Source organism: Oryctolagus cuniculus, chromosome 19 (genome assembly GCF_964237555.1).
Source record: "Oryctolagus cuniculus chromosome 19, mOryCun1.1, whole genome shotgun sequence".
Classification (NCBI taxonomy): Eukaryota; Metazoa; Chordata; class Mammalia; order Lagomorpha; family Leporidae; genus Oryctolagus; species Oryctolagus cuniculus.
In genome coordinates this window covers 34,654,735-34,671,237 of record NC_091450.1, presented here as the reverse complement: position 1 = coordinate 34,671,237, position 16,503 = coordinate 34,654,735, and the positions used below count along the sequence as shown (strand labels likewise).

Genomic DNA, 16,503 nt, shown 5'->3' with positions numbered 1-16,503 from the left:
AAGAGATGGGCCAAGGACTTCAACAGACATTTTTCAAAACGAGGAAATCCAAATGGCCAACAGACACATGAAAAAATGTTCAGGATCACTAGCAATCAGGGAAATGCAAATCAAAACCACAATGAGGTTTCACCTCACCCCGGTTAGAATGGCTCACATTCAGAAATCTACCAACAACAGATGCTGGAGAGGATGTGGGGAAAAGGGACACTAACCCACTGTTGGTGGGAATGCAAACTGGTAAAGCCACTATGGAAGTCAGTCTGGAGATTCCTCAGAAACCTGAAGATAACCCTGCCATACAACCCAGCCATCCCACTCCTTGGAATTTACCCAAAGGAATTTAAATTGGCAAACAAAAAAGCGGTCTACACCCTAATGATTATCGCAGCACAATTCACAATAGCTAAGACCTGGAATCAACCTAAATGCCCATCAACAGTAGACTGGATAAAGAAATTATGGGACATGTACTCTATAGAATACTATACAGCAGTCAAAAACAATGAAACCCAGTCATTTGCAACAAGATGGAGGAATTTGGAAAACATCATGCTGAGTGAATTAAGCCAGTCCCAAAGTGACAAATATCATATGTTCTCCCTGATTGGTGACAACTAACTGAGCACCAAAGGGGAAACCTGTTGAAGTGAAATGGACACTATGAGAAACAGTGACTTGATCAGCTCTTGTCCTGACTGTTGATGTACAATGTAATACTTTATCCATTTTAGTATTTTATTTGTTCTAGTACCATTGGTTGAACTCTGTAATTAACACACAATTATTCTTAGGTGTTTAAATTTTAACTGAAAAGTGATCCCTGTTAGGAATTTGGAAAGCAGTATACTGAGTGAAATAAGCCAGTCCCAAAGGGACAAATATCATATGTTCTCCCTGATCGGTGACAAATGAGCACCAAAAAGAAAACCTGTTAAAGTGAAACGAACGCTATGAGAAATGGTGACTTGATCAGCCCTCACCCTGACTGTTGATGAACAACTTAATACTTTATCCCTCTTAGTACTTTTTTGTTTGTTCTACTTAATACTTTTGGTTGAATACTGTAATCAATACAGTTATTCTCAAGTGTTGAAACCTAACTGAAAAGTGATCTCTGTTAAATATAAGAGTGGGAATAAGAGAGGGAGGAGATGTATAATTTGGGACATGCTCAATCGGACTTGCCCCAAATGATAGAGTTAGAAACATACCAGGGGATTCCAATTCAATCCCATCAAGGTGGCAGGTTAAATATAAGAGTGGGAATAAGAGAGGGAAGAGATGTGCAATTCGGGACATGCTCAAGATGACTTACCTCAAACGGTAGAGTTAGAAACATACCAGCGGATTCCAATTCAATCCCATCAAGGTGGCATGTACCAATGCCATCTCACTAGCCCCGGTGATCAATTTCTGCTCACAATTGATCATAATGATAGGAGTAAGAGCCAAAGGGAGCACATAACCAAGACTAGTGTCTGCAAATACTAACTGACAGAATAAAAAAGTGAGAGAACGATCCAACATGGGAATCGAGATACACAGCAGACCCATAGAATGGCAGATGTCCTAAACAGCACTCTGGCCTCAGAATCAGCCCTTAAGGCATTCAGATCTGGTTGAAAAGCCCATAAGAGTATTTCAGGCATGGAAAGCCAAAACACTCTGGCAAAAAAAAAAAAAAAATAAAGGACCTAAATGAAAGACCTCTGTGAGTGAGATCCCAGTGGAAAGAACAGGTCATCAAAGAAGGAGGTACCTTTCTCTGAAGGGAGGAGAGAACTTCCACTTTGACCATGGCCTTGTCTAAATATGATCAGCCTTGTCTAAATATGATCAGAGTCGGTGAACTCAGGGGGCTTCCATAGCCTTGGCAGCTCATGACAGGAGCCTAGGGTGATTACTGATGCCATAAACAAGAGTGTCAATTTGTTAAGTTAACAACAAGAGTCACTGTGCACTTACTCCTCATGTAGGATCTCTGTCCTTAATGTGCTGTACATTGAGATTTAATGCTATAACTAGTACTCAACCAGTATTTTTCACTTTGCGTTTCTGTGTGGGTGCAAACTGTTGAAATCTTTACTCAATATATGCTAAACTGATCTTCTGTATATAAAGAGAATTGAAAATGGATCTTGATGTGAATGGAAGGGGAGAGGGAGCAGGAAAGGGGAGGGTTGCGGGTGGTAGGGAAGTTATGGGGTGGGGAGCCATTGTAATCCATAAGCTGTACTTTGGAAATTTATATTCATTAAATAAAAGTTAAAAAAATGAACTTCAAAAAAATAAATAAAATAAAAGTAAATATACAAAAAAAGGTTCTGTAGATATCAGTTAGGTCCATTTAGTTCATAATGTATATTAGCTGTTTATTCATTTACTTTCTGTTCAGTTGTTCTTTCCATTGATGTAAGTCGAAGTAGACTGTTGAAACCCCCCCCATTACCATTTTTTTAAGTATATCTGTTCTTTACTATCCATTAACATCTGTTTTACTCTCCTGGTGCTCTGGGTACATATACATTTATTATAGTAACATCTTCCTGTTCAATTGATCCCTTAATCATTATATATTATCCTTCTTCATCTGTTTTAAGAGTTTTTGTGTTAAAGTCTATTTTTATCTGGAATTTGCATAGCTGCATCTGCTCATTTTTGCATTTGGTTAGCACAGAATATTTTTTCCATCCTTTCACTTTCAGTCTGCAGATATATTTGTTGGTGAGATGTGTTTGTTGTAGAAAACAAATAGATGGATCTTGTTTTTTATTCCATTCAGCCAGTCTGAACCTTTTTTAAAGATTTATTTATTTATTTGAAAGGTAGAGTTACAGAGAGACAGAGTGAAAAAGAAAGAGAGTCAGAGAGAGAGAGAGAGAGAGAGAGAGAGAGATTCCATCCACTAGTTCACTCCCTAAATGGCTACAACAGCCAGGGCTGGGCCAGGCCAAACCCAGGAGCCTAGAGCACCTCCCAAGTCTCCCACATGAGTAGCAAGAGCCCAAACACTTGGGTCATCTTCCCCTGCTTTTTTCCCTTTGTAAGATTTATTTATTTATTTGAAAGGCAGAGCTATGATGAAGTGGTTGGGGGACACAGAGAGAGATCTTCCATCTTAGGGTTCACTCTCCAAAGGGTTACAACCTATAGAGCTTGGCTGACACAAAGCCAAAAGGCAGGAGCTTTCTCTGGGTCTCCCACGTGGGCACAGCGGTCCAAGTACTTGGGCAATCTTCCTTTGCTTTCCCAGATGCATTAGCAGGGAGCTGTATCAGAAGTGGAGCAGCGAGGATTTGAACCCACACCCATATGGGACGCTGGCACTGCAAGCAGCAACTTAACCTGCTACACCACAGTACTGGCCCCAGTTTGCATCTTTTAATAGCAGAATTCTTGTCATTTACATTCAAGGTTATCATTGATAAGTAATGACATGGCCCTGTTATTTTTCCATAAATATTTTTATTTTTGGCTTTCCTTTCCTTTGTACTTTTTCTTTTTTTCTTTGTACTTTTTCTAGGAAAATTTTTGCATTCACATTATTTAATAAGAAGGCTTATTTAATAATGAGAAGGCTGAGCGAGTGTTTAAAAGTTATTTCAATTCTCTTTGTTCTGGAAGGCATTTATTTCTCCTTCATATATAAATGGGAGTTTTGTAGGATACAGTATTCTAGGCTGGCAAATTTTTCTTTTAAAATGTAAACTAGTCCCTCCATTTTCTGTTAGCCTGTGCAGTTTCTGATAGAAATCAACTGTGATTCTAATTGCAGGTACTCTGAAGACACTCTGGCATTCCTCTCCTCACATTTTAGAATATTATTTCATTATGTTTACTGTTGGACCATTGACTACATTGTTTAATGTTGAAGATCATTTCGAGACATGTCTGTTGGGAGTATTATTTACTTCCTGTATTTTGATGTCTCTTTTTTTCTTCAAATTAGGGGTCTTCTGTTATTATTTTACTGAATAGGCCTTCTTTTTAAAGATTTATTTATTTTTACTTGAAAGACAGAAATACAAAGTGAGAAGTCTACCATCTGCTGGTTCACTCTTCAAATGGCCACATTGCACAGAGCTGGGTCCACCTGAAGCCAGGACCAGGAGCTTCTTCTGAATCTCTGACATGAGTTCAGGGTCCCAAGAACGTGAGCCAACTTCCACTGACTTCCCAGGCCACTAGCAGAGAACCGGGTCAAAAGAGGAGCAGCTGAACTAGCACCCATATGGGATGCCAGTGCTGCAGGTAGAGGCTTAACATACTACACCACAGTGCCAGCCCCTAAACAGTCCTTCTAAACCATCCTTCCTTTCCACACCTTCAGGAACTCATAAGATTGGTATGTTGGATCATTTGATAGTGTCCCATGAATCTCCAACACTTTAAAATTTCTCCAGTTTATTCTTCTTCTCCTCCTCCTCCTGAGATATTTACAAAGAATTGTCTTCTAGCTTGGATATTCTTCATTCTGCCTCACCAAGTCTATGGTTAAGGCTCTCCACCGTACTTTGTTTTGGACATACTGAATGCTTCATTTCTAATATTTCAATTTTATTTCAAAACTTAAATCTCATGGGAAAATTTTTCATCCATAACATGTGTGGATTTCTTTAACACATGAATTTGCTTCTCATTGCCTCTGAGTAATCTTATGAACATTTTTGAGTTATTTTCCAAGCATTTGATCAATCTCTTCATCTTCACATTCTAATATTTAAGTGCAGCTATGTTCGTTTATGGGAGTCATATTGTATTCCTTGTTCTTGTTTCTTTTACTTCTGTGTTTATTTTTAGGAATTTTGTGGAAATCTCATTGAGGTTTCCTCTTATGGGTTTTATCTTTGAATTATGCCTCCATGGCTTAGTGGAGTGTCTGCTTTTTCAGTGAATACCCAGAGGTTTGTCCCAGAAACTCTGGTCAGTTACCAAGGGTGAGGCAAGAATCTGGGTGACAGCCCAGTTGGGTGAGGTAGATCTCCTCTACTGTGGCAGTGGAGAGGGTTTGATCACGCCTGTTGGCATAAATCAGCTTCGCCTCCTGTCTTCCAAGGTAATCAACGTTTGGATTTAGATCACAGTTGATTACTAACCCCATCCATGCTTGTGCATGACCCACACAAAGGATCTGTGGGACTTCAGTGTGAGCACAGAACCTCTCAGTGACCCTCAACAGGCCCTCAGGGAGCTCTGAACCTCTGTCACCAGACAGAGTGATTGCCCAGAGACACAGTTATGCCCATTGCCCTATCGTGAAGTTACAGAATTTCCAAGTCACTGAACTCAAGGCTCCCACAGTTTTGGATACAGAGGTTCTGCTCAGTCGTGTGAGCCTGCTCTTTCCCCAGAGAGGGCAGTCATTCTCAAAGCCAGCTGCATGTGGGTGCTCCACCTTGGCAGTTTGAACCCTGGAGCCTGAGATTTGTGGAGAGGATGGTGTCACCTCACATTCCTGTGTGGGTGCCTAGCCCCCTGGCAACCCTCACAAACAGACTCAGTGGGGAACACAACCTTTCCCCGCTGGTAAAATCCCCTGGCTTACACACATGTACAAGGGTTGCCTGCAGCCTTTACTGGTGTCAAAATGGCTCCTATCTGCCAGATCTCAGACACCTTGGAGGGGGTTAGGGAGAAAGAGATGCACTCTTCTTTCACTGTGAGTACCCTGCCCCTTTTGGGGACTCCAGTTCGGACTCAATGCCTGTGTGGTCTGAAGTGTCCTTCCTCAGGTAGTATCTCCAGAGTTGGGGCTCACCTGTCTCAGATGCTGGCACATCCCCAGCCCCCAGCTCAGGAGTCACTTGTGTAGTATTCCTGCTCACTAGAGTTACATTTTTTTTGACAGGCAGAGTTAGACAGAGAGAGAGAGACAGAGACAGAGAGAAAGGTCTTCCTTACGTTGGTTCACCCCCGAAATGGCTGCTATGGCCTGCGCACTGCGCCAATCCGAAGCCAGGAGCCAGGTGCTTCTCCTGGTCTCCCATGTGGGTGCAGAGTCCAAGCACTTGGGCCATCCTCCACTGCACTCCCTGGCCACAGCAGAGAGCTGGACTGGAAGAGGAGCAACCAGGACAGAATCCGGCGCCCCGACCAGGACTAGAACCCAGGGTGCCAGCACTGCAGGTGGAAGATTAGCCTAGTGAGCCATGGCGCCGGCCCTTGAGTTACATTTTTAATTAAATAAAAATAAAATGAGTGTACCGTCACTGGATTATAATTGTGACAGTTGCCTGGATTTATTTCTTCAATATGTTACTGTCAGAAAGATTCATTGATGGGCTCAGTAGTTGAGACCAGTGAAAATGATATTAGCGATGACATTTAAGAACATTTCCCATGCTTACACAGAGAAAGTGAGAGCGTTCATGGACCCTGTTTCATGGTACTGACATTGTTCACTAACCATACAAATAGAACAATTTACCAAGACAAAATTCAAGCTTACCCATAACACTGATAGTCTAAGGTCTGAATAATTATAAATCTCAATTGTGACAAATTTATCTCCTTGTATGGATTGCATTGGTTCCAAAAAGTTGCAAAGAAGAATTTGTAGGAATTCTTGGTGATATATATATACATATGTATATATATATATATATATATGAATTTGATGATATATGAGAGAAACTTTTGCTTAAAGTAAAAAAAAAAAAGCTGAATTTCTATTATGACAAAAAGATTGAGATTGGTATGACAATTTTTCCTAAGGAGCAAACAGCTCAAGGCAGAGAGCTGCACCCTCCTGTCTCTATTCAAGAGTACTCATGAGTGGGATATTACTTGATTCAGAACCATTCCTGATAAAAGTTAAAACTCTGTGACCGGAAATAAATAGGGAAAATGTATGTGCTTCCTTTTGTGTCAAGATAATAACAGGAGAAAGAGGATGAATCATCTTCACTTGTCAGTCTGTATGATTTTCCTGAATTGGCCATAAAGAAGGAGGGTCACGTGACAGGAGATGGTTTCAGTGTCACTGGTACCCCCACTCTGCATTTATGCTGATGCTTTTCATTAGAGAAATGCGAGCCCATGCTTCTGCACACTGAAGGTAGTGGAGAGTTGTATCCAAGCTCTGTGCAGGCCACAGATTGGGTGGTTTGAAGTATTTGGGGGTCAAATGCTTTATTGTTTTGTGTTTAGGAGACTAACCCATGCATGTTCCATGAGAATAATCCACATTTTTATCTATACTACCAGGATTTACTTCAAAACATACCTGGAAGTGTGTTTACTGCTAACCTGTATGAAAAATTCCTTGGCGTTCTGGATGAAAGGAATGACAAGACGAAGATAGCTATGATTCAGAGGTGAAGATGTGGTATTTATTTTCTTTAGTACGCTGGAATAATGCAGCCAACATTCTCTTAGAAAGATAGAAAATTGAATTTTATGTTATTTTATTCACTTTTAAAAATATATACATATATAAATATATTTTTAAGATTTATTTATTTACTTGAGAGGCAGATTTACAGACAGAGAGAGGGAGAGATGGAGAGTAAGGTCTTCCATCTACTGGTTCACTCTCCAAATGGCCACAATGGCCAGAGCAGGGCTGATCTGAAGCCAGGAGCCAGGAGCTTCTTCCAGATCTCCCACGAGGGTGCAGGGGCCAAGCACTTGTGCCATCTCCTACTGCTTTCTACTGCTTCTTTAACAGAGAGCTAGATTGGAAGAGGAGCAGCCAGGACATAAACCAGTGCCCACATGGGACGCTGGCACTACAAGCGAAGGCTTAACCTATCACACCACAGCGCTGGCTACTGGTTTGTTCGCTTTAATAATCACTTAGACTAACGCTTTCATTTTGTCACATTTGGAGGCCTGTTTATAAACAAAGGCAAATCTTGCTACTGTCATTCTATTCTTATTTTTCTCCTAAAATTATTCTTGATCTTTGTACTCATCCTGGATATAGGGAATAGCTATGAGAGTAAATTCATGGATCAAGCCAGATGTTAGGGGACCAATATACTGGAGATCTTTGTGCAACGTTAGCATAAGACTTAGAAAACAAGTGTAGGTTAGATGGACAGGAATTGAATTCAAGGAAACATTTTCCTGTGCCTTCATAATTGGTTTGAGTTATTAGATACAGGATAACCTTTGATCTCTTGACAGGAGACAGCATTGTTGTGTGACTGTCTTAAAACTCAGAGTACATTGTATTCAACTTCTGTTTTCATTCAGTAGGCTTTATAATTGGCCACATTCTAAAGTGGATGAGTGCTTCAAGTATGCTTCTGTTAACTTAGATATGAATAATATTTGCTGTATTGAACACAGGATGTAGTGGATTCAAAGAAAAGTCAAACAAAATATTTTAAGATAATTTGGTATATTCTCTAGCATTTTTGTTGTATTTTACCAATGGTATACCAGACATTTTTTCCTATTTGAGAGGAAAATATCCTGAGTTAAAATTCTTGCTTTAATGATGCCTTTTTCTGTTTTCAGGCTTTTAGCACAGCTGCCCAAACCAAACGTTCATCTCCTGCAATCTCTCTTTCACTGTTTACACAAGATTTCACAGAAATCACCCTCAAAGGAGATGACAAGTTCTAACTTGGCATGGTGCATTACCCCAAGTCTTCTATGGCCACCAGTTGCCAGCATTCTAGATATAGGAACGGAATGGGAGAAAAAGGTAATGAGGTGTCTCCCTTTTATTCCCTATGCAATAGTGTTCCCCTATGATCCTGAAATATAGTATGTTAATTCTATTGGAGCATTTTTTTTTGACAGGCAGAGTGGACAGTGAGAGAGAGAGACAGAGAGAAAGGTCTTCCTTTGCCGTTGGTTCACCCTCCAATGGCCGCCGCGGCCGGCGCGCTGCGGCCGGCGCACCGCGCTGATCCGATGGCAGGAGCCAGGAGCCAGGTGCTTTCCCTGGTCTCCCATGGGGTGCAGGGCCCAAGCACCTGGGCCATCCTCCACTGCACTCCCTGGCCACAGCAGAGGGCTGGCCTGGAAGAGGGGCAACCGGGACAGAATCCGGCGCCCCGACCGGGACTAGAACCCGGTGTGCCGGCGCCGCAAGGCGGAGGATTAGCCTAGTGAGCCGCAGCGCCGGCCCGGAGCATTTTTTAAATGCACGTGTTAGGTACTCCTCTGTAGAGGCAATTATTTATCCTTTGTTGCAGTTGTGGGTGGATGAGACATTAGGCAGGGCATTGGGAGCAGTGAGCCATTTTATTCCCATCAAAGAATTAACACATCACATTAAAACAGAGGAGAAAGTTATACGATGTGATAGAAATGAATTTAGATCTTGGAGTTGGACAAAACAATGTTCAAGTTCCTGTCTCATCTGACATTTAATAATCTTTTCTGGCCAAAGTTTTCTCATGTGAGAAATTTCAGTTGTTACAATACCAGAGAAGCACTGGAGAGTGCCTGGTTGCCCTGGGTGACATGGTTATGTGTCATCGCCTTCCTCTTCTGATTGTGAGCCAGAGATGCCATGTTCCTATTTCATCTCTGCAAGTGGATATGTGAAAGCTCATCAAAGTTCCCAGAGTTCTCAGAACAAGCTAAAGGGGCAGCAACCTGCCAGACGGAACGTCAGTCCTTCTCTGAACTCATCCGGAAGGCAAGGATGAGGTGATGCACGCCCGTGCACAGAGAAACACTTCTCTCTCCAACTGGCCACATTCTGGCAGAAAAACACACTGAGATGCTCTCTGTTCTCTAGTTGAGAACAATTAACTCAGGAAATAAGTTTCCAAAATGTGTGTGTGTCCATTTGGTGTCATTTACAAATTTTAGAATAAGAACACACATTTTCACCCCAAATATCCTGAAAATGATCATATTTGTAAACATGCAGTCATTGAAATAAAAATACTAACAAATTAAAGCCACAAAATGATAATATTAAAGCATTGACTGGAAGTATTTAAAGAATTGTCCACAACTCAGAGAAACAGACATCATTCCGTATTGAAAATAGGTTTATATACTTTATTGCAACTCTGAGTTTTTCAGTTGAGTTTCACATTTTTGTTTGATCCGATATTCATATATAAAACATGATTTATAATGATGCCAAATGTAAAAGTACAACACCTTTTTGGTCCTTTGTGTTATAGGTTGCTCTTGTACAATTCTTGCTTGACCACTGCTTCAAGATATTTGGAAGCAGCCTTACTTCCACCATCAGAAAGCAAACAAAATATAGGAAACACTACCTAGAAGTTTCAGGTAACATCATTCGTTTAACTACCTTTGCAGACAAGTAGATGAAAATACTTTTGGGATCATTAGAAGTCTAAACATTGTCATCCTTGAGGTCCTGAGCCTGCCCTGAGGGCAATGATACAGGGCCCAGGAGTCCACCTATTTCTTCATTGCAGGCTATCCCACAGACTCCAAACTTATACATACAGGGTAGTGGAAATGTATAATGAGTTACCTGATTCCCAGATCATTAAGAGACTTCATATTCTATGATACAGCACCTGTATCATAAGGGAAATCCTACCATCTGAGTGTATCTCAAAAAGTACCTATATGAATAGAATCTATGCATGCATGAGTTTATTTTCTTAATTATTTGGATAACAGAGTGGAGGCTGGTGTTGTGGTGTAGTAGGATAGTTGCTGCTATGGAACCAGCATCCTACTGCATGCTCAAGTCTCAGCTACTCAGCTTCCAACCCATCATACTCCTTTATTAAAAGATTTATCCATTTATTTATTTGAAAGTCAGAGTTACACAGAGAGAGGGGGAGAGGCGCAGAGAGAGAGAGGTTTTCCATCTGCTGGTTCACTCCCCAAATGGCCACAATGGCCGGAGCTGCACCGATCCAAAGCCAGGAGCCAGGAGTCTCCTCCAGGTCTCCCATGTGGGTGCAGGGGCCCGAGGCCGTGGGCCATCTTCCACAGCTTTCCCAGGCCACAACAGAGAGCTGGACTGGAAGTGGAGCAGCCAGGACTCAAACTGGTGCCCACATGGGATGAGGGCACTGGAGGCAGTGGCTCCACCCACTATGCTACAGCGCCAGCCCCCATCATACTGTTAATGTGGCTGCTACATCACCAGAAAATGGGACAAGTGCTTCAGTACCTGCCACCTATGTGGGAGATCAAAGGTGGGTTTCCTGGGTCCTGGCTTTGCTTGGCCCAGTCCTCATTGCTACAGCCATTGACGGAAGGATTCAGTTGGTAGATCTCTCTCTCTTTTTCTCTCTCTCTCTCCTCTCTTTGTCACTCTGCCTTTCACATAAATAAGTGAATAATCATGAAAAATACAGAGGAACAGACACCTGGATGGAGATAGGGTCTGCCAGTTCACACCCAAAATGACTGTACCTGGTGGGATGGGCTAGACCAAAGTGGGGAAGGGACTTAATCCTGGTCTCCTGCCTATGTGGCAGCAATGCAGATCCTTAAGAATTAACTTTGGTTTCATTATTTTGGTGGAAAAGTGATTGAGGATGAGTTGAAGGAGACTTAATAAATGCATGTGATTATGAAATTTAGCTTGATTTGGGGCCGGCACCATGGCTCACTTGGTTAATCCACCTCCTGCGGCGCTGGCATCCCATATGGGCGCCAGTTCTAGTCCCAGCTGCTCCTCTTCCAGTACAGCTCTCTGCTGTGGCCCAGGAGGGCAGTGGAGGATGGCCCAAGTGCTTGGGCCCTGCACCCCATGGGAGACCAGGAAGAAGCACCTGGCTCCTGGCTTCAGATTGGCGCAGCGCTGGCAATAGACGCCATTTGGGGAGTGAACCAAAGGAAGGAAGACCTTTCTCTCTGTCTCTCTCACTGTCTAACTCTATCTGTCAAATAAATAAAAAAAGAAAGGAAAAGAAAGAAATTTAGCTTGATTTGAATACAAAATGACTTTGTATTCATTTGAAAAGAGATATGAATCATGAACCCACTGATTACCATTAACATAAAGATACTTGCCCCTCAGCATACTAAACACCTATTTTATTTATTTATTTATTTATTTGAGAGGTAGAGTTACAGACAGTGAGAGGGTCTTCCATCCACTGGTTCACTCCCCAAATGTCTGTAATGGCCAGAGCTGCACTCATCCGAAGCCAGGAGCCAGCAGCTTCTTCTGGATCTTCCATGTGGGTGCAGGGCCCCAGTGCTTGAGCCATCTTCAACTGCTCTCCAAGGCCATAGCAGGGAGCTGGGCTGGAAGAGGAGCAGCCAGGAGTAGAACCAGGGCCCAGGGATGCTGGCGCTGCAGGCAGAGGATTAACCTACTGTGCCACCAAGCTGGCCACTAAGCACTTCTTAATGCAGTACAACCGATTGTAGCTGGAACTGTCTAGAAAGTATTCCCACAGTACGAACTGAACCTGAGTCTTTCAAGTCTGGGTTTCACTACCAATTCATGAGAGGTGGGGAGACAAGAATAGATCCACAACACATGAGTGCTTTGAACCAATTTCAGTATGTAGACCTTTCATCACAACCATTGCTCATTGCTTTTTCTAGCAATTTCTGGAAACATGCAGTCATCTGGAAATGATGGAAATGAGATTCCATTAATTGAACTCTCCCTCCAAACTGTGCCTTATTCCTCAGATCCTCAGCTGAAGCCAGCTCAAAAACAACATTCCATTAAAAAGTGGCTAACTCCACGTGTTTTGGGCAGAAATCAAAACAGGGTGGCACCAGAGCCCGCTCGGCCCACAGCCCACCAAGCACAGCTATTTGGATCACTCTTACAAGATGTGTGTGAAAACGGCAAACTTCCAAAGTCAATTTTGGTAAGTCTCAGTTTGGTCTTCTATAGTCAAACATTGTTGAAGAATAGATTCGTCATCCATGCCTGTCTCCAAATTGACAAATCACTGAGCAACGACCTACTTTGGCTGACATTTTTTTCAATGCAAAATAATCTGATTTACATATTGCCCTGTGGTGACATGTAGTAAACAAATAAAAACAGATAGAAACATTTCTCTTGTCAATGTCACTGGCTTCAGCAAAATCTCCCATACACCTGTACAAATTGGTCTGGGTGTCTCTCAATAGCAGTGAGCCCACCTCCCCTCACATTATCCTCTTGGCATCTTCAGTATTTAAATCCTTTTCTAACTCAAAATATCTTTTTATTTCCTCTCAACCAGACTATTCAGTCTTACAACTGAACACCTCTATCTTTGATTTCATGTTTGTCGCTCCCCCACTCGCGGAGGAGCGGCACCAACGAGCTCTCCGACCCACTCTCTCAGGGGGCCCCGCATGTTGTCTCTCTCCCCCTTTTAAAGTCCTCTCCTACCAATCCGTGCTCTGCTGCCCACGTGCTGAGCACACCGCTCTCCTCCAATCAGAGGTTGGATCAGGAATCAGCTAATTGACGAAGCAGCTGTGTAAGATGTCTTTACTCCCTCTCAGCGCCATATGGTGGGAGATCAGACTCATAGAGTTAGTTTCAGTCCACAGTCTCAGTACTTATTTGTCTCCCAGGCGTCCCGCCATGTTGCGGGAGACGGACCCTGCTCCCCACAGATCCCCCTTCTTTTTGTTCTTTGTGGCATTGATACGCACCTGTCTTCGGTGCCCCACGGCGCATACTCTGCTCTGCTAGAGCTGCCCGCAGGTGCTTATCGCCCTAGGCAGTCCGAATCCGAGTCCTCTCATCGCCATGTTGTGGGGAGGCTTTCTTATTTCTATTTTATTTCTCTCTATTCGGCTTTCTTCTCCGCCCCCCCCCCCCCGGCGGCTTTTTCCCCCGCAGCTTTCTTTCTCTCCCGGCGGCTTTCTTCCCGCAGCTTTTTGTCTGTCTCTCTCTCCCCCGCAGCTTTTCCGAATCACAGCCTAGCTTTAGTCTCCGCTACAGTTAGCTTTCGTCTCCGCTACAGCCTAGCTTCCTCATGGCTTTTCATCTCTCTCTCTCCGGTATTTTCCCGGCTTTTATTTTTCTCCCTTCTCCTTCCCAGCTTTCTCCCAGCAGTCCGTATCCGAGTCACAGAACCACTTGTCGCTCCTCCGTGGGCTCGCGGGAGAACAATGTTTCTCTCAACTGTTTGAACATAAAAAAAACTCATCTACTGGCATGACTTTGTTCTTCCATTCTAGCAGAACTTGCCAGTTTAAAGGTACAAATTTGGACATTTATCACCGAAAAATACAAGATTATAATGCCAGCAATAGCATCTATAGCATTTCCAGTGTCTCTCTCTGTTCACTACATGATGTAGGGAATTTCAGTCTCCATTTAAAAAATTCATCATGTTAAGTACATCATAAATATGCTAGTCCTTCCCTCTTTCAGCATTAATGCAAAGCAAATATATGAGTATGATCACCTCTACCCTCACGGAAGGGATAAAGGAAAGCCTTAATAATGTATTGTGCCCCATATCACTGAGCAAATAAATGTCATATTGATTCAAAATGCCTTAAGACACCTTACTCTGACACTCTCTTTTTTCACTGAACACAATAAGAAATGAAAGATCAGTGAGAAGGTAATCTAATGAGAAAAGGCTTTGAGAGGAAACAGGTTTCAACTTTTTTTTTTTTTTTTTTGAAAGGCAGAGTGGACAGTGAGAGAGAGAGACAGAGAGAAAGGTCTTCCTTTTTGCCGTTGGTTCACCCTCCAATGGCTGCCTCGGCCAGCACACTGTGGCCAGCGCACCGCGCTGATCCGAAGGCAGGAGCCAGGTACTTCTCCTGGTCTCCCATGGGGTGCAGGGCCCAAGCACTTGGGCCATCCTCCACTGCACTCCCGGGCCACAGCAGAGACAGAATCCGACGCCCCGACCGGGACTAGAAGCCGGTGTGCCAGCACCGCAAGGTGGAGGATTAGCCTAGTGAGCCGCGGTGCCGGCCTCAACTTTGTTACAAAGGAGAATTGGAATTAGTGATGTATAGGAATGGGGTATGTAATCTATCCCGGGGGGATAAAACTTAGAAATTGGTCTAGTAAAAAGATGTCTGCACTTAGAGATTACAAGGATATTCAGAATGAATGAGCACAAAATGATAACTTACGATAGGATGATTCCACGGAGGATTTGAAGCAAAGAACTTGGATTTAAATGTATAAATCCCCTGGGAAAGAACCGATTGTGAACTCAAGCATCAAGGATGTTTTATTTTATGATTATGGACTATAAATATGTATGATTGATGGTACAAAAAGTAATCAGCCGGCGCCGCGGCTCACTAGGCTAATCCTCCGCCTAGCGGCGCCGGCACACCGGGTTCTAGTCCCGGTCGGGGCGCCGGATTCTGTCCCGGTTGCCCCTCTTCCAGGCCAGCTCTCTGCTGTGGCCAGGGAGTGCAGTGGAGGATGGCCCAGGTGCTTGGGCCCTGCACCCCATGGGAGACCAGGAAAAGCACCTGGCTCCTGGCTCCTGCCATCGGATCAGCGCGGTGCGCCGGCCACAGCGCGCCGGTCGCGGCGGCCATTGGAGGGTGAACCAACGGCAAAGGAAGACCTTTCTCTCTGTCTCTCTCTCTCACTGTCCACTCTGCCTGTCAAAAAAATAATAAAAAAAAAAGAGAAAAAAAAAAGTAATCAGACACCAAATGGAATTTTTTAAAGTTGATTCCATCCCATACCTTACAGATCTGTAACCTTGTGTACTCTTGTCAAACAAGGTTATGCTTGAGCTGTGCTCCTGCTATGAGATGTGATGCATTTATTTCATTTATTTTACACACAGGATATGCTTTACTTCATTGATTTGAAGGGTTCCATCACAGAGGGCATATTCAAAAAATGTGTCAATGGCCAAGCATATAGAACCCTCAGAGAAAAACTGAATTCTGGGGAAGCGGTAGATTGGACGACTGAATCACCTTATGTCGTGGCAACTGTTTTAAAGGTAAGAAAGTGTCTGTGAACAGAACTGAAGCCATTATGATGGATCTTCTCTACCATGATTGCTCAAGAACAATATTAGACCAAAATATTTAGATCCTGTAAAACATGTTACAAACTACACAAGAAGGAGCCACTCATTTGGTTATTCAAAACCCCAGGGGATGCATATGCTTTCCTTGATGATCAGAGAAACTATGCTGCTGTTCTTCACCCTCAGTACCCTATATCAAAAAAATCAAAGCGTTATTAATACTGTTCATAAAAGAAGATCAAAACATGCCCTTTTATATTCAGAACGCTGACCAAGATGCATCCTGCATTTGATGACAGTCACAATTTCCAACAAAGGCACAATTTCCAAAAGAAAACTTCTATCAACATGTTGGATCAGTGAGCTATTGTAAGCACACAGTTATCTTCCAGCGATTCACTACATGGTTACAAGAGCCATCAAAACCTCCATTGATTTCATCACCCTGCTTTTGCCTATCTCCTATGCCTTCACTTCCAAGTTGACATGGGAAAAGATGGTTTCATTCACTCACTTTTACCTCCTCTGGTATACTGCTTAGTAGTTACCATGTTTACCACACTACCCGTTGCATAGAGGAACTTGTACCCACCACAAGTTTGTAATGATAATTCTGACTACAAATGTGTGTGTGGTAGCCTCAATTGTTTGGACT

General features: G+C 42.9%; 1 protein-coding gene across 5 annotated transcripts in view; it reads left to right on the top strand.

Moving 5' to 3' along the window:
- LOC103347436 (uncharacterized) overlaps positions 1 to 16,503 on the top strand; it is an 81,479-nt gene that overhangs the window by 58,605 nt on the left and 6,371 nt on the right. For 4 of the 5 annotated variants that reach the window (XM_070064227.1, XM_070064225.1, XM_070064226.1 and 1 more), the window contains exons 15-19: positions 7,210 to 7,319; positions 8,470 to 8,659; positions 10,104 to 10,215; positions 12,472 to 12,746; positions 15,657 to 15,818. In XM_070064227.1, coding sequence (XP_069920328.1) covers positions 7,210 to 7,319; positions 8,470 to 8,659; positions 10,104 to 10,215; positions 12,472 to 12,746; positions 15,657 to 15,818 — 849 coding nt within the window. The remainder of the gene's footprint in view (positions 1 to 7,209; positions 7,320 to 8,469; positions 8,660 to 10,103; positions 10,216 to 12,471; positions 12,747 to 15,656; positions 15,819 to 16,503) is intronic. The other variant, XM_070064228.1, reaches the window with a different exon arrangement.